We start from the raw sequence: 21,992 nt of genomic DNA, 5'->3' as shown, positions 1-21,992 counted from the left end.
TGCCTAATTCCCCAAAATGACCTTGCAAAGTGCTTTGAAACAGAGACTGGGTCATTTGTCATGTTTTTACCCAAAGAAGCAAAGGACCTTGTGAAGAGGAATGTCTTAATTTTATTGAACTTGGCAATTTCAGCAATGCCATCAATCTCAGAAAGACAGGTGACCAGAGAGAAGTCCCTAAAAAGAAGGTAGAAATGGTATAAAATGAAGAAAATGAACTCCCAAGTCTTTGAGGAGGAAGGAATTTAGAGCATTTGAAGAGGTGGGCAATTTGTTACAGCCTAAGGAAACATAATGTTGGTACTTCGTAAAAAAAAAAAAATATATATATATATATATATATAGGGTACATCTTTAGAGTGACTAGGAACAGAAAGGTAGAATGTAGACAAAGAAGGAAAGAGAAAGGAGAAGAGAAGAACCAAAATCTACAGGGGAAATCTATGGAAGTCTATGAATCTATGCTTCAAATGTCCATTGAACTAGTGTTAAAACTAACATGATCAATGCTGAATAATTCCAGTGGGATTCTGCAAGCTGTGTCAATTTACCATTGCCAGCACCCAAATGAGCAGGACAGAAGTAGATATAAGAAAATGAATTTTGATGCACCTCTCAAAGGATCAGTCTGAGAAAGAAGAAGGCTCTGAGTTTTCTATAGCAGCAGCATTACTTTTAATGAGAAACTAAGGGTTTTCAGAGAGACTGCATTTCTGCAACTGAAGAAAATACATCATTTCATATTTCAGGAGAAAAACCAGTGATTCACATAACCTGATCAATACCCAGAACTCTTTCTATAAACAGGATTAAAAATACCAAGACACTTAATGCATTAATGTGTAAGAATTTAATTAGTGCATACCAATAACTCACTCAATGAATTTGAAGAACTAAGGCACAGGGGGCAGCTGGGTAGCACAGTCACCAAGCCTGGAGTCAAGAGGACGTGGGTTCAAATCTGGCCTCGGGCTCTGCCTAGCTGTGTAACTTAACCCTAACTTTTTCTAATCTTTACCACTCTTAGAACTGATACTAAGACAGAAGGTAAGAGTTTAAAACAAAAAAAAAGAAACAAAAATAGAACTGAGGCTTTTTTTCAATGTTTTTGAAGATGCTAATTTAATATTAAAAAGGAAGTAATCCATATTACCTAGCCCTCATATAGGGATTTCCTTAAACTGTATCAACTGAGATCAGACATTTTTTTTAGCAGTGTGGCTTAAGAAGCAAGGTTTAAGAACATTGAACATGGGAGTCAAAATATCCCTAGGTTTGATATCCGTGATACTTATTCCCAATATATTACTATGGACAAATCACTCAGCTTCTCTCTCAGCCTCAGCATGTGTAAAATGGAGATTTGAACCCTATACTTCAATCTACAGAAGTCCTTGGTATTTCCCAGAATTCCCTATAATCTCACCTGAGTCTCCACCTGGGAGAGATCACAATTGGTATATAAACTGGCAGTAATGCCCGCCTACCTCTCGCTCTTCTATGCCTCTTCTATGCTCTTCTCCTTCCTGCGTTTGCAAGATGTAGTAAGCTTTGAATTGAGCTTATCAGCCCTAGGCATGTAGTTTTCCTTATTTTGTATTTTCTTATTCCTTGATTTCTAACAATCTTTAATAAACCTAAAAATATATATACTATTTCTATTACTAGAAACTAATTTAATTTTTATACATGTCCACCTAGAAAATGAGGTAACAATATCTTATGTGATTACATCAGAGTGGTTTGGAAAAGAAAATGAGAGCATGTATAAATTTTTTTGTACACATTCAAGGGCTATATTTTTTCTGTTATCTGATTTTCAGAAACACTTTTAGGAATTCTTACAACCCAATGGGCACCTTTCTTCTGCAACAGTAATTCTTAGAACCCAAGTTCAGATTGGAGCCATAAAAGTAAATGAAACCATCAAGAGGAAGAGAAAACAGAAGGTCTGCATCTTTGCATTAAAGATTCTAATAAGACTGGGGAGGAAGGGGCACAAGTTTAGTAATATCCATTATCCTGGAACAGAAGTTGGGGTCTTTCCAAAAGAGTTTTATTGGTCTTGAAAGATTTTAATAATCATTTTATGATAATCCAATAATGTGCCTCTATTGCTCCTCTATAAAATTAAAGTCTCCTAAAAAAAGATAAACAAAGAAGAAGCAACTTTTTATTTTGGTAATCAGTTGCCAGGATAGACCTACTTTAAAATAGCCCTGTGCTTTACTGGAAGTTATGTTAGTGCACTGCCTCTCACTCCAAGAGTCATAAGAGAGCACACACTCTGGAATCCAAATCCTCACCGACTCCTCATAGACTCCCCCCTCTACTGTCTAGGGTGCCAGCCATGGGGATACTGGGTACTTGAGCAATTTCTTTTTAAATTCCCAGTGAAAAGTGGGGAGGTAGCATAACAGTCAGTCAGTCAATAAACATTTACTAAGCATCTATTACACACTATGAACTGTGCTAAGTGCCAGGGGTACAAAAAGGAAGAAGGCAGCCCCTATCCTTAAGTTTGTAGTTGGGAAAGGCTTGAGGTGGGCTGAGCCAAAAGGTATCTAATTAAGAGACACTGCAGAGGTGAAATCCACAAGCCTTGGCAACAGCCTGTACATGGAAGTTGAGAGTTAAGGCCCTAGGAAGATGGAGGTGTCCTCTACAGTAAGAGGAAAGGTTACAGATTCAGTTCAGTTTTGGACATGTTGAGTTTAAGAGGTCTACTGGACATCCGATGGTGATATGAGCCTGGAGGTCTGCAGAGAGGATAAGGAGAGTCAGGGAATTCTGAGAATCATTATCCTTGAGATGGTAATTAAATCCAAGGGCGTTGACAAGATAAACAGAAGAAGCAATAGAGAGAGAGAAGATACATTATAGAGTTGGACTTAGACAAAGACCTCATATTCAAGTTCCAACTTTGACACAGACTGACTATGTGATCCTTGCTTACTAAAAAGCTCAGATCCTTTCCAGAATACTGTCTATCCATGTCTCCTCTATTTTATAAAGAGAGGGCTGATTTTTTCGCCCCAAGGGCAATATTTTACATTTATTCCTTTGAAATTTTATCTTATTAGATTAAGTCAAAGCTCTGGCCTGTCGGGACAGGTTTGGATACTGTCTTCAAGGGTGTATGATTAATCCATATCTTTCCAATCTCTTCCCAAAGATAGTGTATGATTCTTAATATGAAGCTTTGCTGAAATCCATATGAACTAGCCTCATGGCATTGCTAGTCAAGTAATCGTATAAAAGGAAACGAGGTTAGTGTGGCATGACTTATTCTTGATCCTGTAATCATGGTGTCCTTTTGGAGATAGTCACCAACCATCTGTCTCCTTAATGACCTCTTCAAGAACCTTCCTTGGCCTCACTAGAGTTCAAGCTCACTAACCTACCACATTGAGCCTGCCCCTCCACCCCTACCCCAGCCCACACACATATCAACACTCAGCTGCTATTGCCTCACACATCTTTTCATTACCTTCTCAGGACTGTGTCATTCACATTCTCTTGAGATTGGTTATTCTTGCATCATGCTGACAATATCACCAGGAGAGAGGGGAGATTATGACAAGGGCAGTCTGAAAGCACTGAGAAGGCAGCATAATTGGCAAACCCATTCTGCCCAATCTCTTCAGACTCAGTTCTGAACCTGCCTCATTGCCTATCTACAGTTCTTCTTAAAAGATACACATGTGTGAATGTGGATATTGAAGAGGTGTGTGTGTGTATATGTACATATACAGAAAAATTCAATAAACTGTCTGTCAGCTCTATATCACAGGCTGGGCAAAATGCATTTTTAAAAGAAGTGCAGGTAGTTCTATGATGTGCCCAATCTTCCCTTTTACTGTTGAGGGCACCACTATTCTCCCTGTCCATCAGGAGTCATCCTGGATTCCTCATTATCTCTCACCATCTCCCCCATGTCCAATATACAGCTACTGCTACTTTCCTTCTGACATCTCTCAAATAAGCCCCCTTCTTTCTTCTGACTACCACCCCCTGGCGCAAAATCTCATCACCTCATGCCTAGATTATTGCAAGGGGGGTGGAGATCCACCTGCCATGCACACAACCTGTCTCAAGTCTCTTTCCACTTCAATCCACTTTCCACTCACAGCTACTTGAATTGATTTTCCAAAAGTATAGCTCAGACCATATCACCCCTTTACCCAAAAACCTCTAGTGGTTCTCTAATCACCTCCAGGATCAAACATAAAATCCTCTGACCCGCCAGTTACTCTTGCATGCAGGGACACTGACCTTGTAATTTCTTACACAAAACAAATCCAGACATTTTCTCTGGCCATCTCCCATACCTAGAATACTCTTCCTCTGCCTCACTCCCACTTTATGCAGAAGGCCTTTCCCAAGCCTTGCTAATTCTGGTGGCCTCCCCCTGTACCCAGCATGCTCTCTCCATGGAAGAGACTGGCTTTTGTCTTTCTTTGTTTTCCTTTGTATCCCCAGTGCTTAAAGCCTGGCACACAGCAGATGCTCCATAAATATTTCTGACTGTACAATCTGAAGTATCTCTATAATGTTCTGGGGCTCAGGAAGATTACCCACACTAAGATTATCACTGACACACAGGAGGGTTTCCAAAAACAAACAAAACAACTTGCCATCATCGGAGAATCCACTGGTATGATATCTGCCAAATGTTTCCCATGATATTTGTTAGAAAGAGTTAACTCTGGGCTTAGCCAACCTGGAGGACAATTCTCCAAGCAAGGTCCAATGAGGATTTTAAAAAAGAAAATCAAGTTCTGTCCAAACCAGACCATAGAAAGAGAATGTAAATCATGGTCAGGGAAAATAACCCTAGGCTATGAACTCAAGGAACAAAATGGGAGCCCAAATTTTGACCTGTGACAGAGAGGCAGGGTGCTTTGCTGATTCATTTTAATAAGTATATAATGAAGACAACCATCAAAGGTAGAGGAATGCTTAAAGTGAACTGAGTAACTTTGGGGGTGAGGGGAATATTCTGTGTTTAGGTGCTTTTAGTCAGTCTACATTAGCCTGGAGAACAGACTGCCACAGTCATTTACCAGAGCTGTGTGAAGTTAATAAATGGACAAGCCTGTTCAGTGCCTGCATTAATCTGTCTCTCCACCAGACATGGGGGAGGGACAGAAGAAAGCCTACCTTTTCAATGCCTCAGTCTTCTCCCTGTCACCTCAGCTACCCACAGAGATGGTCACACAGTCATGTATCATGTAGTCACTCAGGAGAACTCTCTCTACGTGTTCATGGCTTCTGAAATTCCTTGGAGGTTATATTTTATCATTCCATTTTCCCCTGAAACTTACAACTCCTAATTCTGTTCATCCTCACTCTGACTTCCAATCCCTCTACTCTACTTCTTTCTGAGGTCGATAACCACACACTAGGTACATATCAACCTCTTGGCAAATCAACTCAACTCCTTGCCATCCCCCTCTACACTCAAAAACTCACGGACCCTTTCATAAATTATGCCTTGTCAAACCTAAATTGCTGACCTCTGCCCTATTCCCATACTACTGAACAGAAACAGAGAACATTATGAAGTCTATCTAGACTGAGTTAAACTACAAATCCATGTTACATAAATCCAATCAGTCTTACCAGAGCAAGGTAATCCTTTTACCGGAGAACCAATCAATTCTCTAACTCACTTTTTCTCAGCAGCTATTTCTAACCTTTTTCAATCTTCCCAGGATATCCTGAATCCCACCCACCATCTCAACTAAAAAGGCAGGCTACCTGAAGTGTTTACAAGCCAATCAACTAAAGATATATCCAGTAGGCAGTCAATGATGATGTGTGAGATGGAAGGTCTTGAGAGAAGTTAAGATTGGTAAATCTGAGTGTCATCTACATAGAGATGACCAAAACCAAAGGAGGTAATACGGTCACCAAAGGAAATAATCTAAAGGGGTGAAAAGAAGGACTAGGCCAGAACCATGAGGGATCTCCACTGTTTATGGGCATGCCACTGGTGAGTTTGGGAGAGGTCTACCATAAGCATGTGAAGACTTCCCTCAAAGAACAGGCAGATGAGAACAATTCATTTCAATAGTCATGAAGGTAGTTGAAGCAAATAATATGGAAGGCTTAGAGCTTGGTCAGCTATTTAAAGACATCAATGTCCTCTACTGCATCCTGGGCCATAACCATTTGTCCTGACACTGGACTTGGATGACTCTGGAAAAGAGGATGAGACTGAGGACTTCTGTTATACATATGCCTCCAGTTCACATGCTAGTCAAAGGCAATAGCCTATAATGTCACTGGTCCTCTTTGAAAATGGATGAACAACAAGTATCTCCCTGTATTGTGCACTGTGCTAAGAGATTCCCAAATACCTTCCTGTTTGATCATCCAGTCTTTGCCTGAAGATCTCTAAGAAGGTGGTCTCTATGATCTCTTAAGGCAAGCCTATCCCACTGGAAGACAGCTGTAATTGTTAGTTTTTTTCCTGACCCCAAACTTCAACGTGTTTCTTTGCTCCCTTCTCTCCTCTGCTCCTATTTATGCCTTTTGGTGCTACACAGAACAAATCAAATCTCATCTCCATACCTGAATAAACTATCATATTTGCTCCCAGTCTTCATTTTTACAGGCTAAACTTGTTTGATTCCTTCCACTGATCTTCATATGTCCATTCTCATCCTGGTCATTCCCTTCTAGACATGTTCCAGTTGATCAATGACGTTCTCAAACCATGGTGGCCTGAACTAAACACTGTACTCCAGAAGAGGTATAGTTAAGGACAGAGTAGAGCCAAGTTATCACTGGAAGTTCTCTGCTCTTCCTAATGCAGCACAGGATTACACTAGCATCAGGGGCTACTATACCATATAGCTGACTCATATTTGCAAACCCGTAAGAAAATCCCAGATCCTTTTCAGAACAAGTGCTCTCCACCCAGGTATCTCATCTTATGGTTAGAGAGTTAATTTTTTGTATACTAGTTGTCCTTCCTCCTAGAAGATATCATCCAATACTTTAGCCTAGAAAGATCCTTTAGATACTGACTCATTCAACTTGTTACCAATCTTCAGTTTGGGGTCATCTGTAAATATGATGAGCATAGCAAGTGACAATGGAGTCAGCAAAGGCATTTCCTGGCCCATGGGACACTCCATTAGTAGTGTCTCATGGAAAAGAATAGAAAAACTTCTGTTTGTAGCAGCTCAGCAGCACCATGGGCATCTCTATGTACCAACAGCTTTTTCTTATACCTACATATAAAAAATAAAGCAAATTGCTAGTGATGGAGAAGGAAAGAGACTCTAAGAAACAATCTGGGCCATTGTTTCTGTTGCTAATCCAGTATTACTTCTTCATTAAATCTAACTCATATATGCATACAAAGGACATGTTTTTGGCTTCAAGCAGTCACTTCAATTTCTCTGTGGTAGAAGAGTAAGACCCTTCTGGAGTCCACAGGACATGAGTTCAAATCCCCACCCCAGCTACTTCTTGCAAGTCACTGTTCATCTCAGGCTTAGATTCCCCATGTATTAAACAAAAGGGTTGAACTAGAAGGCCTTGAAGGTTATTACCTCTTCCACCCCCTGCCCCCAGGTCTCTATTTATTGATAATCTGAGGGGAGAAAAAGGAGAATGCAAAGATATTCTTAGTTTCCTTATAATGGAAATTTTAAAGGCTCTTTTCTTTTTTAAAAAATATAAAGATATTTTCAGAACTAGACTGTTTATCCAAATATAAGACATTAACATGAAAACCAGCCACAGCTAAGGTAAAAGTTTTAAAAAATCTAGAATATGCAGGTTGCCAGGTTTCAGGTTTAGTTTCCGCTAAATTCTATCCCTTCATTTTCAATGACTATTAGTGGTTCAAATTTGCTTCAGCATTATTAAAGGTTACATACGCAAACAGATTAGGCATACCACACACACTAAAACAAAATAGGAATCAGTAAGCCCAAAGATGCCAGCTCCTTCCCAAAGGAAAGACTCATGATTAGAGAAAAGCTGTTAAGAAAAATGGAAAGAGACTTGGCAGAAATTCAGCATAGACCAACATTTCACACCATATACCAAGATGAGATCCAAATAGATCCATGGCTATCAAAGATTGTAAAAATGGAGCCGAGAACACAATTTATATTTAAAGGGCTCTCTGCCTCCCAAGAGTCTCTCTTCTTCCACTTCTAAGCACATGCATCTCTCTACCTGGCAGGCAAGATGTGGTGAGTAGGTTGTGAGTGTGCTAATGTGCCCTAGGCATGTGCTTTTCTTATTTTGTATTTGCTCGTACTCACAGTGGATCATGGCCAGATATGAAGAGGAAATGGATTTCATTTTTGGTGAGAAATCTTGTATTCTATATTTCCTTAGCTGAAACAGTGTGTCAATGATCATAAGCTATATTTTTTATTTTTTAAACTCTTTATTATATTTTCTTGCATGTACAATATACTATTTCAGTCTTTTATCTTTTCTCTCCTTTTTATATTTGAAGCACATGTCACCAGTATTAAGATTTTCTTTAACTTTTTGATTTGGCAGTAATATAAGTTTAAAATACATTTACTATAATGTCAATGCATGCCCCAAAAGCTTGAGAATATAAAAATGATGCCACTAATTGTTTTTAAAAAATTATGGGACTTTGCTTAATGATTCTGTCTGATTCCAGGACAAGATATACAAAAGAGCCATTGCACAGGGCCAAAGAAACCAATCCAGGAAGGATTGATGCACTTCTAAGCCAATACAAAGGACTTGAACCTAGTGTGAAGACTCAAGGTTGTGACGCTTAACATACGTTAAGACATAGGCCTTCCTTGTATCCACACTGAAAATATTTACAGACGAGTATCTCAAACTTGGCTCCTATAATCTAGTCCCTTTTCTGTCTTTCATAATGTGGCAACTTTCTGTAGTCCTGGCTACTGAATGGGTAAATGCTTACTTGCTTATATCATTTTAATTGTGCCCTGATTCAAGGACATGTTAAATATTTAATTTTCCTTTACTTAGAATTTTTACACATAAGACTTTGATAGTCTATATTTCACCCCAAAATTATCTTTATTTGGATTTTTCTGATGTCTTAAATTTCTCTTGCCAATTGATTCATATACCTCATAACTCAGACATGCATCCCTAAATGATCCCTGTGTTTTTCAATTACTCTTTTCAAGGGGAGAATATAAAAATATTATTATTTTAAATTGCAAAGTTTAAATTCTTCTTGAGAAGAATTTTAGATTAAGAAACATGCTACCTCTCCAAATCCAGAAAGTGAACTGTTTGGAGAAGACACCATGAAGATGCCTCCAGACCACAAGCTGCACAAGAAGATCAAGAATGAACCTTGGGTGTGGTTGATCGAACATTTATTTGTATGTATACTTTCATGCCAAAGGGGACTTCCCTATAACTGGTTTTTTGTCAATGCATCTAGCAATTATTGGTTTTGTTCTTTTTTCCTCTTATCCTCAAATTATTGTAATCTTTAAGTTGATTATGTTTTCATGATCCTTTTGGGGAAACTGGTTTCCCAATAATGATCAAAGGGGGGGGGCATGTAAAAATGGAGATTTGAACCCCAGACTTCAATTCCCAGAAGTCCTTGGTACTTCCCAGAATTCCCTATAATCTCACCCCAGTCCTCACCTCAGTGCGAGAACACAATTTAGTATTTAAAGGGCTCTCTGCCTCCCAAGAGCCTCTCTTCTGCTTCTAAGCACACGCATCTCTCTACCTAGCAGGCAAGATGTGGTGAGTAGGTTGTGGATGGGCTAATGTGCCCTAGGCATTTTCATTTCTTATTTTGTATTTCTTTATCCATAATTTCTAATAATCTTTAATAAATCTCATAAAATATAATACTTTTATTACAAAAGACTAAATTTAACTTTTACAAGATTGTATTATTAACAAATTATAGAAGCAAGGATGAAAATACCTTTTGCAACTATGAACAGGGGAAGAATTCATAACCCATCAAGGAACAGAGGATAACAGAATACAAAATTAACAACTTAGATTATATTAAAAGGATTTGTACAAACAAAACCAAGGCAGTTAAAATCAGAAAGCAAACAGTTAAATGGGGGAAGATTCTTTGCAGAAAGCTTCTCTGAAAAAGGACTGAAATGTGAGATACATTAGAAAATGCCACAAACATACATAAGCAAAAAACATTTCCCAATAAATGGTGAAAGGCTATGAAGAGAGTTCTCAAAAGGAAAAAATTCTATTTATCAACAACCATACCTCCCACAAATCCCAATTTGCTAAAATTAGCGAAATGCAGAGACAGCCTCTGCTCAAGGAAGACAACACATATAAGAAGTTTTAGTGGTACAGTGGATAGAAAGGTCTCATGGTCCTTATAGTATAGTTGGCAAAGCAGATGGAAATACATCTTTCTTTAATTACATTTCCATCCTTAAACTAAATCAATTTCTGATTACACATTTCATAATTCCAAGGCCTTTAGTGATATGGACATTCTTTTCTGGGTCTTTAGGAGCTGGATTGGGGAAGTAGTACCCACAATGGCAGCTGCCAGGAGATATCTGCACCAGGATTGCTTCCCTAGGTGATGGCTGTGGTGGCTGGGCAGGTAGTCTGGGGAGCACTACTATTCCCAGGGCTATGGGAGATTCACATTTAAAAGAACTTTTTCAAACATCTAAATTTAAGTCTTCAAATTTCTCTCTCTCTCTCTTTTCCCAGGCTGGATGGGTTTTAGGTTTTCTTAAAGTAGTGTATACAAATAATTGCCCAAGCAGAAATATTTTAAAATCCAGCTAGATGTTGTAAAATGTCAATGTAAACATCTTCATTTAAACAAAGTTATCATGTAAATGCACAGCAGCTCTAAGACAGAGTGGGTAGCATAACAACAGTTACTAATACCATGGACACATGAAGAAAAATGAAGAGAGAAAGACAGAGAGACAGACACAGAGACAGGAAAGAGAAACAGAAGAGAAAGAGACAATGGGGTGGAAAGGGGAGAGAGATAGAGACTCTAAGTGCTAGGTCAATAGCCCTGAAATAATGAACAAATCATAACAAAGGGTCTTTGGAGCTTAATCCCTAAGAAGGATTTCTAGAAAGACTTGGACAAGAAAAAGCATGGGGGGTCCCATCAGAAGAGCAATTATGGGATTTAAGTTCCTTGAGGGCAAGGGGTTAGGTCTTTTATGGTATTGCCTAGAGCCCACTACATAGCCAGTGTTGGCAAGCAACAAAACCAAGTAGTCACTCAATAAAAATTCAATTTGTCAAATAAAGGTATGAATGAAAAAGAGAAAGAGAAAGGAAGTATATAAGCTACTGGTCAGAGATAGAACAACAGCAGCTCTCCATGACTGCTAGGCAACTTGAGTATCTGTGGATAAATGGTTGCAGTCATGGATGAAACTGGATGACTCAGGTGAAAAAAAAGTCACACAAAGAACTTGCTCCCATATTCTTTATTAGCTTCACATAGACGGCAACTACAACTTCCCAACCCTTAAGAAGTATGAGTACTTTTTTGTTTGTTTTTAAAAAAAACTTGACAGACATTTGGCAGTTAGAAGTCTGATGAATTACAAATTGTAAAGCTAAAGTCCCAAAGACAAGCTTTTTGCCAGCCTCTTCCTGATCGATGCAATGAGTGAATTCTCATAGAAAACCAGGGGCATTAACTCATAAACAAATGAGACCTTGGATGGGGAAGAACGGAGAGAAAAAAAATTCCTGGATGAAGAGTATGTTTGCTTCCAAAGAGGGTCACAGCTAACCCTAAATTCCATGTGTTGGGAATGCTTTAACTCCAAACTCTTTGAAAACAAGTCCTGACTCATTCAAGGCACAGGACCTTGGACTCAGAAAATACTTAGACAGAGATGGCACAGCTATCAAGCAACTAAAATAAACAGAAGCCACTTGTCCACAGATTTTGATAGTGACAAAGCACCACTATAGGGGATAGGGCCTCAGCAGTAGTTGGCACTTAGTGTGCAACAGGGTTTAACAGCCAGAGACTCATGGCATGAGTCCACAATTTGTAGTTTCCTGTGGCTTAAGTCAGAGTTTTTCCAATTGGTTTTTAGGGGGATTCAAAGGAAGGGGCTTTGGAATCTGAGCCAACATGATCAGAAGTGAGTCCCCATTAAGTTCTGCCATTAAGTTTTATATGACATTACATCCATCATTTATCTTGATGAGCCTCAGTTTTCTTATCTCTAAATAGCTGGATTGGCCTATATGATGAGTAACAGGAATTCTTGCCCTTTTGTGTCTTGTGGACCCTTTGGCAATCTGTGAGCTGTAGAACCTGGACCTTTTCTTAGAATCATGCTTTTCAATACATAAAATCTTTTAAAAGAGGATTAAAAAGGAAACCAATAATAATAAGAGAGTTACCAGAATATCAAAACAACAATTTCATTGATCCCAGTTAAGAATCCCCAATTTTAAAAGGTACTTTCAAGTTCAGACCACCTGACATTTATGAGGATTTGGGACAGTTCCAAAAGGTTTTAAGGACCAGAAAGGTGAAATTTCAGATGAGCCAAATTTATTGAATGCTTAAAAGATTCAAGGCTCTTGGGATACACTGTGGCAACAATAAAGGCAAGAAAGTTATTAAGTTCTTACTTTGTGCTGGCCCTATGCTACAGTAAATGCTGGATATACAAATGCAAGCAATGAACAACAGAGGAGACAACTATACAGATCTTTTTCTGTCTCCTGCAGCTTCTCTCCAGGACTGAGAAATCTAAGAATTCAACTACTTCCCACCTAGCTGCTTTCTTGGACTTCATAAATTCATCATTCCACAACATGAAAACAGCTCTGAAACTCACACTTGGCAGCTCCCCCTGACCAGGAGATAATCCGTCCCAGAAGAGAGCACCCTGGAAATTGATTTGGTTATTTCCCACTCAGTCGCCTTCCTGGACATCATAATCTCTGGGAATTCATCATTTGGTAAGATGTGATTCAATCTTGGTTTCTCAGATCATTTGCTTCTTGGCTGTAAGATGTCATGCCAGATAACCTTCTCTCCTTCCTTATTCTTCTTTTATATGTTGTTTTCCTTCATTATGAGCTCTGTGAGGGCAGGGACTGTCTTATGCCTTTTGTTGTATGCCTAGCACTTAATACATTCATTGACTGACATATAGTAAGACTCTGAAATTGGTTGTAGTGAAACAAAGTAAGATGAATTTGGGCCCCTCACTCCAAGGGACAGTATTCAGCAGAGATGAAGGGATACATATAAATAGGTCTACAGAAACTGCCATTAAATTATGTAAGTAAAGCTTAAAAGCTGTGCCCATTTGTCTTATGAAAATCAAAATTGAAAAACAAAAACAAAAACAAGACTCCAAGGTCTTAATAAATTAGCAGATAAATTCATAATTCAGAAGGACACATCTCTAGAGTTCCTGAGAAAGACTGAAAAGTAAAATGGAGGCCAATTGCCAGGGTTAAATGATGCCTATGGAGTCAATGGGGAGAAGGCATACTTAGCCCACCATATCCATGCATTTCAAGAGAGGAGTTCATTTTTATATAGAATGTCCACACACAAAAAAGGAATATTTTCCCTTGGACTGAAGTGACTTAAAAGAAAATATTGAGGAACATGAAGATAATGGGATTCTAACTCTGCTTTGTACAAGGCTTTTCGTGGAAAATGACTATTGAGAAAAACATAAATGACAAAGGTAAAAGAATTAATAGTTCTTAGTCATTATCTTTAGAAGAACATTAAAGGTAAGTTAAACCAATGTCTATGGGGACAAAAAGTAGAATAGTTCATATTATCTAATTAGGTAATCACCAAGTTGAAGAGAAAGAATTAGAGACTATTTAAAACTTATTCTGTCACTATATAATCCCACTTTATTACATAAAAAGGGATTTGAAAAACAAAAAAGCCCACACAGCACCACACAATTTCCTTGCCTACTATTCAATACAGAGGGAAGGTGAACTTTGGGTCTATATTACTGAGAAATTGAAATTTATGCAGGTCTTTGTTATTTATCAAGCTCTGGGCCTGACAGCAGCCTAGTTTTTCCTGGGAAAAAGAATGACAGTGCTGTCAAGTGGAGAAGCCAAGAAGTGTAGGCATGGTCTCAACAAAACATTAACCCCAGCAGTTAGAAAATCAACACAGAAAATGAAGTGGGTTCTATGCCACATCCTGAAAACCTAAGTGAGGCACTTCTTAATCTCAAATCCTAATTCTACACAGGGTCTGACAAAAAGCTTTGCAGTCAGACCTAGGAAGATGACACTATTTAGCAATTAGAACTGCTCAATAGTATTTTGGGGGCAGTTTTATGGCAAAGACAACAATGAAATGAAGAGGACACTATCCAAACAATGATAGATATCTCCCAAATCTCTACTGATATCTAGTATTGAGTAACTGGGGCATCTTGAAGGTTGGGACTGTAATATATAAACTGGAGTAACATCAAAATGTCAACATAATTCAGTTAAAATAGTATCTGACCTTTGGGTTTAGAGGGATGTTTCTAGATGATTCTCTGTTTTTTGAATGTCAATAAAGCTCAGTTAACATATGAATTTAATTTCTTCCTATTCAATTTTAATTTTAAAGAAATAACAAGCATAGTACATTTCTAGAAAATGGTGCTAGTTCTAGAAATATAAGATATACTGTGTACTCTTAGTTTTTTATTACTATTTGAAGTATACTATAAATTCAGATTAAACATACCATTTTCCACTATGGTATAAATACAAAAAAAAATGGATTATAAAAGATTCCTAATTATATACATCTCCGTATATGTTCTAAATTTTTAAATTTTTTCAAAAGGAAGGTTCTTTTCTTACAAATGAATAAGTCTTATTCCTCAGGGAGGAAGCTCACTCATTTGACAAACCTGAGGGCTTGAGATATGCAGGATACAGAAAAGAGGAGGATTCAGTCCTGCCTACTAGGGGTAGAAAGGAAGCTACCAAAGTAACTATGATATAACTATGTAGAATAAGTTACAACACGCTATCCATGGAGTTGTCTAGCAAAGGAGATGTAAAAAGTCTGAGAGGAGAGAGCATCACCTCTGTCTGGTGTAATTGGGAAAGGTTATCCTTTGAAACAAGAACAAATTATACTAATGTCTATATCTCTAAATTTGTAGGGATGTCTGTAGTTTGTAGGAGCCCTGTATGCCATAGGTGTTCAGCTGGTTTGGGAAACCTTGGAGCCACCAGAAGCCAGAAAGCACCTGCTGCTCCAATTTTGCAGAGCATTTGGTATTCCACTTCTCATTCTCATTTTCCAAGGTGGGGTGGTGGCTTCCTTTGAAGATAAAACCTTTACAAATACTTTTCTTCCCCTTGACATCATGGTCAGCTATAAAGAGCCTCCTCACTCTCCATCCTCCAGACTGATGCTATATTACAGTGATAGCAAACCATTTAGAGATGGAGTACCAGGCCTCATCCCAATACCCTCCAACCCCCGGACTAAGTGTTGTACCCACCCCCCATGCCATGCCCCCTCCCAAAGTGCTGGGTATGCCCTGCCCCTCCACTTTGCCCCACACAGGGAAGGGAGAAAGTGCTCCCGTGGGCAGCTGGGAGGAGGGGTGGGTGAAGTAAGGAATGTCCAAATGTAGGGAGGGGGAGGGGAGTGGCCTGAGTGCTCTGCTCCCCTTCAGCTCTGCTGCCTATGAGCTACCCACCTTGCCCACTGTGCACTCCCATTGGCTGCTGAGCAGAGGGGTGGGGGAGAGGGGGAGGCGCGTAGTTCCACCTGAGTCCCTCTGCCTTTCTAGTAACAAACTCTGGAGGAGGACAGCTGCATGCCCACAGAGAGTGCTCTACATGTCATCTTTGGCACCCATGCCATAAGTTTGCCATCACTGTTATATTATGTATGAGAGCTATCTTGGTCTCCTACTAAGCCTCCTTCCTATTCTATGTAGGGACCCTACATTCCCTGTCTTATTAAATACTGGGCATTTCTCCCAGGCTCTGAGAGTAGGTCTCCAAAAGCTGACACTTGGGAAATGATCAACCCCCACCCCCATTCCTGTGGCCCCTGAGTTTGTGAAGCACTTTATTCACAGTCTGTCATTCCAGCTCCATCATAGGTCTGTGAATAAAATGTTTTGGTATTATTAGTCCCATTTTATATGATGCCAGCATAATGAAAGACCAAACATGGCTGTGTTTGCCATTGCTAAAACTCATTAGTCAGAAACTGGTCTTCTGAGAGGGTCCCAAAGCCAATCTGACTCTCCAAACATCCACCAGAGGGCAACAAGCAGCTTCAAGGATGGAAATGGCAATGTGCCAACGGGGCAGTGGGAAAAAATGCTCCACTTAGCACCAGAAGAGACTGGTTCTGATATTTAACTGACCATGAGGTTCTGGTAAAACTTCCCTGGGCCTAAAGGAATTGAAGCCAATGATCTCAAGGGCCCTTTTAGTTCCAGAACTTCTACGTCAGTTCATTATTGGTGTTACTATGTATGTTGTTTTCCTGGTTCTACTCACTTCACTTTGTGCTTCATTCAGTTCAAACCTCCTGAAAATGGGAGTAATTCACCATCTGTAAGATGGCGTAAAGACCATCTCTTCCCATACTCACAGTTTCAGTGTTTGAGCCACCCGTCCTAATCCAAAGCAGAGCAATCACTAAGTAAAGATCTTAAGTATATGATAATGTCTGAGATGGCTCTCTGAAGGCTTGCTTAGACACACCCCCACGGTCATACTTTCATAAAAACTGGTTGAAAGGGATAAAGAAAAATTAACTAAAATGTTAATACCCAAAGCATTTAAAATCAAGAGGATTCCCTTCTTTAAATAATAGCTTATCATTTAAAGTGAATGTTATTTAATGTTACCTAAAAAAGTTATTAGCATAATTTCACAAATTAACTAATTTCACAGGAAAGACACATGATTTTCTTCAAAAAGCAAAAAGTATTTCTTTTAAAATACTTAAAAGTTTAACAATGAAAAATATTTCTTTTAGCCTCTAAAGTACAAGTTTCAGTTATCTGTGAAATCCAGACAGCCCAGGACACCATGCTCTCAATATCTACTGTGTAAATCCCCACAGAAACTTTGTCAATGCCAATTCCAAACGAAGGAATAAAATATCACAAAATACATTAAAGTGGCAGTTTAGGCGGCAGCCAATTATACATTATCTGTATTACTTCAACATTATAATTAGCACTTCTAATGAATTTAACCCCCCCTCCCACTCTCTAATGTAGATTCATTTTGTTTTTTAATTCAACATAGGAACACTTCTTAGCCAAAGAAAACTAGAATATGTAAAAACAGGGAAAATATGTATGTCTCAAAAAAAAAATATCCCCTCAACTTGAAAAATCAAATTATTAACCTCATAAAACACTCTACTTCCACCTCAAATTAGTTTTAAAATGGCTTAAAAAAAACTTTAACAATGAGTAAACTATGATAAATAAACATGTCTCTTCTCAGTTTCCATCAGGACATGTGGAAAAGAGCCCTGCAGATTTCAGAACTAACAAACCTAGAGGTTCTAGATAAGAAATAGTTCTTTATGCTTGATATGTCAAAGGAAAGAATTACTTGAAATCCACATTCCAAGAGCTCTAAAAATCTGTCATGACTGTCAATAATATTTATAGCATTTGATGTTGTGGTAAAAAGATGCCAAATTTTGATCCAGATTGAATTTATCTTTTTAAAAAAATAATTATTAATAATTTAATATTTTTTGTTATAATTTCTTTTAAATGAACAAAATCTTCTATTTTCCTCAACTTACCTTGCGTCCATCACTTGCATGGCAATTCACATTTAGAGGAGTCAGTAAAGCCATCAGTTTCTCTTCATTACCACTCCTAGAAAAGGAAATCAGCCAATCCATTAAAAAAATTAGTTTTATATGGCCATGTACTGGTATTCTCCATACTACAAAATAAATCATTTCTAGTCACTATCATTTCTTCCACATGGATCTAAATTATTGGTATTTTCCAGAGTTGTCAGTATTTTTCCAAATAATCCCTTATTCCTCCTATTCCAGGATGTCCTAGAGCCTCGGGCTCTGGACACCTCCGTCACAGAGCTACACAAAGCCATTTTCTTGATGATCAAAATGAACTTCATGCTGTTATCATGTGACCAATAGCATTAGAGCTGGAAAGATAAATAAAATACTACAAAAAGAAAAAAAACTAGTGGTTCAATTTTAAAAGCTCAAGAACAAAAGAAGAATAAGATTTTTTCTAGCTATGAATATTTGCTATATTACATATTAAATAGGCTTTGCTTGGCAAAATCTCAGAGGAAAATATCTTGAAAAATAAAGCTTTTAAGACACAGTAATTGACAGAAACATTCTTAATATGCCATTAGGTTCTAAAAAAATGTAGGCAACTAAGAGGCATAGGGCTTCCTGGCACCTTATAAGCCAATCTAATTAATAATGCTTCTAACCAACACCATATTGAAGGATAATTTCATTAACCATTCTTTCCCATTTATAACAAAGTCTACATCTCATATGGTTAAATCAAGACAGTGATAACATAAAATTGATACAGTTCCCCCACCCCATTTTTCCTTTCAAATGCATTGTACTGACTTAAATCGAATGGAATCACTCACCTAGCAGCTTCTAGGAGTTCGTCCTTCTTGTATTCACCTAGATGATTGCAAAATATCATGCTGTTAGCATTTGGCAGAAGACAGATGAAGAAATGCAGCAGGCAACAAATACAGAATTAAACAGAGGAAGAACGGGAAAAAAGAGAGACAGAGAGAGTCCACACCCCGCTGGGTGATGGAGCTGTGACGTGAGCCAGCTTGTGAAGCAGGCAGCATCACCAGTGCCTTGGAGACCGGCAGCAAATTGACGCAGCTTCTTGTCCAATCCTCCCATGAAATGGTTTGCTTCAGACAACCAATGAATGTGCAATCTTGGATCCAGAAACACATTCCCCTCTGCTAACAGCAGGCCAGTGCAAGACAATGTCCCCTCCCCCACTCTATTCAGACTGTCACACTAGACTCGTGGACCAGGGAAAAGCCAAACAGTGCGGCTCTTTAAAGGGACAAATTACAACCTTCTTCCAAACACCCCCGCCCTTCCCCCCCCCCAATTTATTTGGAAGGACAAAGAAAGTTTGTTTAATGTGGTTACTCTGTAACTGGCCACGCTAGGGGCTTCAGAGCCCCTAAGCAAATAGCAGAAGCACAGAGAAGTCTTTGCCTCCATAGAGAAGCTGGGTCTGTGGCAGAAAAATCCAGAGAAAAATGCACAGAATGGGGCGAGCCTTTTACAAGGTAGAGCTCCCCCAACACCAGCAAACATAGGAAATGCTCTGGTTTAAGGCATCATGTGTCCCTCTTCCCTTTCAGAGTTCTAAATAAGAACCTCACACAATCTGGGAGAGGGCATGGGGGATCCTTTAACAAACCCAACCCAAAGAAAGGCAGGGTGTTCTGTCACCTGAGCAGGCGCCTTCCAGTTGGAAGAATGCGGTCTAGTGATTTTTTTCATTATAAAGAAGAATGGATTTCTGGATACACCATAATAATTTCAGCACCTCAGGAGCAAAATTCGATCCACCAGATTTCTTTTGTTATGTCAAGTGAAGGACAAAGGTTTTTAAAATGTAATCACTTGAGAAATGAGAAGGGCTAGCCTGTGACTCAGCATTAATATATTGCCTCAGTTTTTTACATCATTAAAGCAAAAATGACCTCCAAGAAGACAGTATGTGGAAGCATTTTAAAAATCGAATTTATAAAAGAAAAAGTCAGCAAAAGGAAAGGTTATTTTATTCTTAAAATATCAAATTCATCAATAAAAGTTATTTTGTTCAAAATGGATAACTATCTAAAGACTTGCTCCTGGAGTTTTGTTCTGGGGCAACAAGCAAATGTATGCCCCACCCATGTGGTCAAATCCCATCAATCACTAGCCAGACATCTGTTTGTACCTGTGTTTGTATTGCCACAAGACAAGATTAGTTTAAGACTATGAAACTCTAACCACAAGCTTCTGTATTTTTTGAAGAGTAGCTTCTAAAGTCATTTAAATAAGTGTGTGTTCAAAATTTACAATCTGGTGTAGTATGCCCAGACAGGTGCAGGTTCAACAATGACCTTGGACCAAAACAGATTAGAGAGATTTCATGGACAGACTAGCTGCTCTCTTCAAATCCCCTCAACATGTTTCAAGTCTAGCAACTAGTTGACTACAGAATCAGAGCTGCTCAGTTTTGAAGATACAAATGCATGATCACAACATCTATAACTGAAATCAACTAGTTCAGGTAATCCTGACTCATGTCTATAGACCGGCTTTAAGAGGTCCTTGAATTTGGATGGGGAAAGAATTCTATTTCAATAGAATTGGTGGTTTTTGTTTTTGTTTTTAAATGAAACTATGTATTGTATTTAATTCATTTAAACCCATCAGTCTGAGAAGGGGTCCATATGCTAAATGCCTGATTCAGTTCATTTCATTATTTTATAGATGAGGAGCCTGAGGTCCCATATAGGGGCATCAGCTGGCAAAAGTACATGTGTTAAGATGTCAGAATATGAACTCCCGTACTCTTATTGCCAAGTCCAGTGCAATAAACTGAATAAATTAAAAGGTTCATCCTGAAAACCAGACAACTTTAATGAGAAAATCAGGTCTGATTTGAAACCTATAACCTAAATCTGTTTAAGAGAGTTGAATGTTTCAGCTGACAAATGCTAGCGGAAAACTGCTAACCCCATCTTCTTAATTGCCAGAGTGCAAAAATGCCAATATAAATTCGGTAAAATTATAAATACTTATAAGTGATAAACAACATGGTGTATATACACTTCTGTGATGTAGGCTTCTGTGTTTGGTTTACAGTAAAAAATTTAAAAGTCCCTCTGAGCTGAACATGTTTTGTACTGTAAACTACTAATGATGTCACTACATAGGAAATGAGTCCCAAAGAATAAAAAGGAGGGAAAAATCATGGATATTTATGGATATTGGCATCATCTTGAATGCTGGATCCCCTAATTCATACAATAAATCCCATCTAGAGGCTCTCACCAAAGCATCCATCATAAAATATCAATCTAGTCACCATTGTAGAACAGTTTTGCAAATTATACAGCTGTTGTTTTTAAATCAGCAAGCAAAAAACTCAAGCTTCTAAAGAAAAACTCAGAATTGCATACATGCACGAGATTTCAACACAGGTGTTAAAATGATTCTTTGATCACAGCCTTATGGGCTCTGTTTTTTTCATCAGCATCTCTGCAATACATTCCAACATCCACTGTCTGGTGCCCAAGGACCCCCATCTATAAACAGCAAGGACTAGTTTTCACACATCACATCTCAGGAACCAGGAGCATAATGAGTTCAAAGCCTCTCACACACTCTGACAACAAATCTGAGCAACTTATTTTAATCATTCAACCTCCAGCTTTTTCCTGTTTGCTAGGGATCTGAAAATATTCTGGCTACAACTATGATGCTCTGTGGAGCATTTATATTCTGTAATAACACCCAGATAAAGACTTGCAATAGATCAGCCAGGGAGGAAACTAGGCAATTACAGTCAAGATAATAGCATTCAGGAATGGTGAAAATAAATGGCTTAAAATATTTTTATTTGATTAGAGGAAAGTAAGTGGGACAAAAAATTGAACAAGTAGCCAAAAAAAAAAAGATTACAAATTGCTATGATTACTCTCCAAAGTTTGAACTGCTTTAATTGCTCAAATAGATGAGAAGATAGAGGTGACAGGATGTCTGTTGCTCAATTCCACAAGTATTTCTTATGTAGGCCAGGGACACAAAAATCCAACAGTCCTTGTCTTCAAAGGGTTTACATTCTTCTGCATGAGCACTTTCATAGAGAAGTGAATATAAAATGTATGCAAAAGGAAAGCCAGATAATGGTAGGTTTGGGGGTAAGAGGCAGAAGTTGAAGGAAAATTCCAGGAGCATT

The 21,992-nt window shown here is 38.4% G+C and overlaps 1 protein-coding gene across 10 annotated transcripts in view; it reads right to left on the bottom strand.

Moving 5' to 3' along the window:
• TNKS (tankyrase) overlaps positions 1 to 21,992 on the bottom strand; it is a 221,797-nt gene that overhangs the window by 95,715 nt on the left and 104,090 nt on the right. For all 10 annotated transcript variants that reach the window (XR_008913059.1, XM_056803482.1, XM_056803484.1 and 7 more), the window contains 2 exons: positions 18,646 to 18,682; positions 17,801 to 17,876 (listed from right to left, as the gene is read on the bottom strand). Coding sequence is in view for 9 of the 10 variants with exons in the window: in XM_056803482.1 (XP_056659460.1) it covers positions 17,801 to 17,876; positions 18,646 to 18,682 (113 nt within the window). In the remaining variant the exon portion in view is untranslated. The remainder of the gene's footprint in view (positions 1 to 17,800; positions 17,877 to 18,645; positions 18,683 to 21,992) is intronic.

This window comes from Monodelphis domestica, chromosome 6 (assembly GCF_027887165.1).
Source record: "Monodelphis domestica isolate mMonDom1 chromosome 6, mMonDom1.pri, whole genome shotgun sequence".
Lineage (NCBI taxonomy): Eukaryota > Metazoa > Chordata > Mammalia > Didelphimorphia > Didelphidae > Monodelphis > Monodelphis domestica.
The sequence above is the reverse complement of the archived record's forward strand: the minus strand, read 5'-3'. Positions and strand labels throughout refer to the sequence as shown.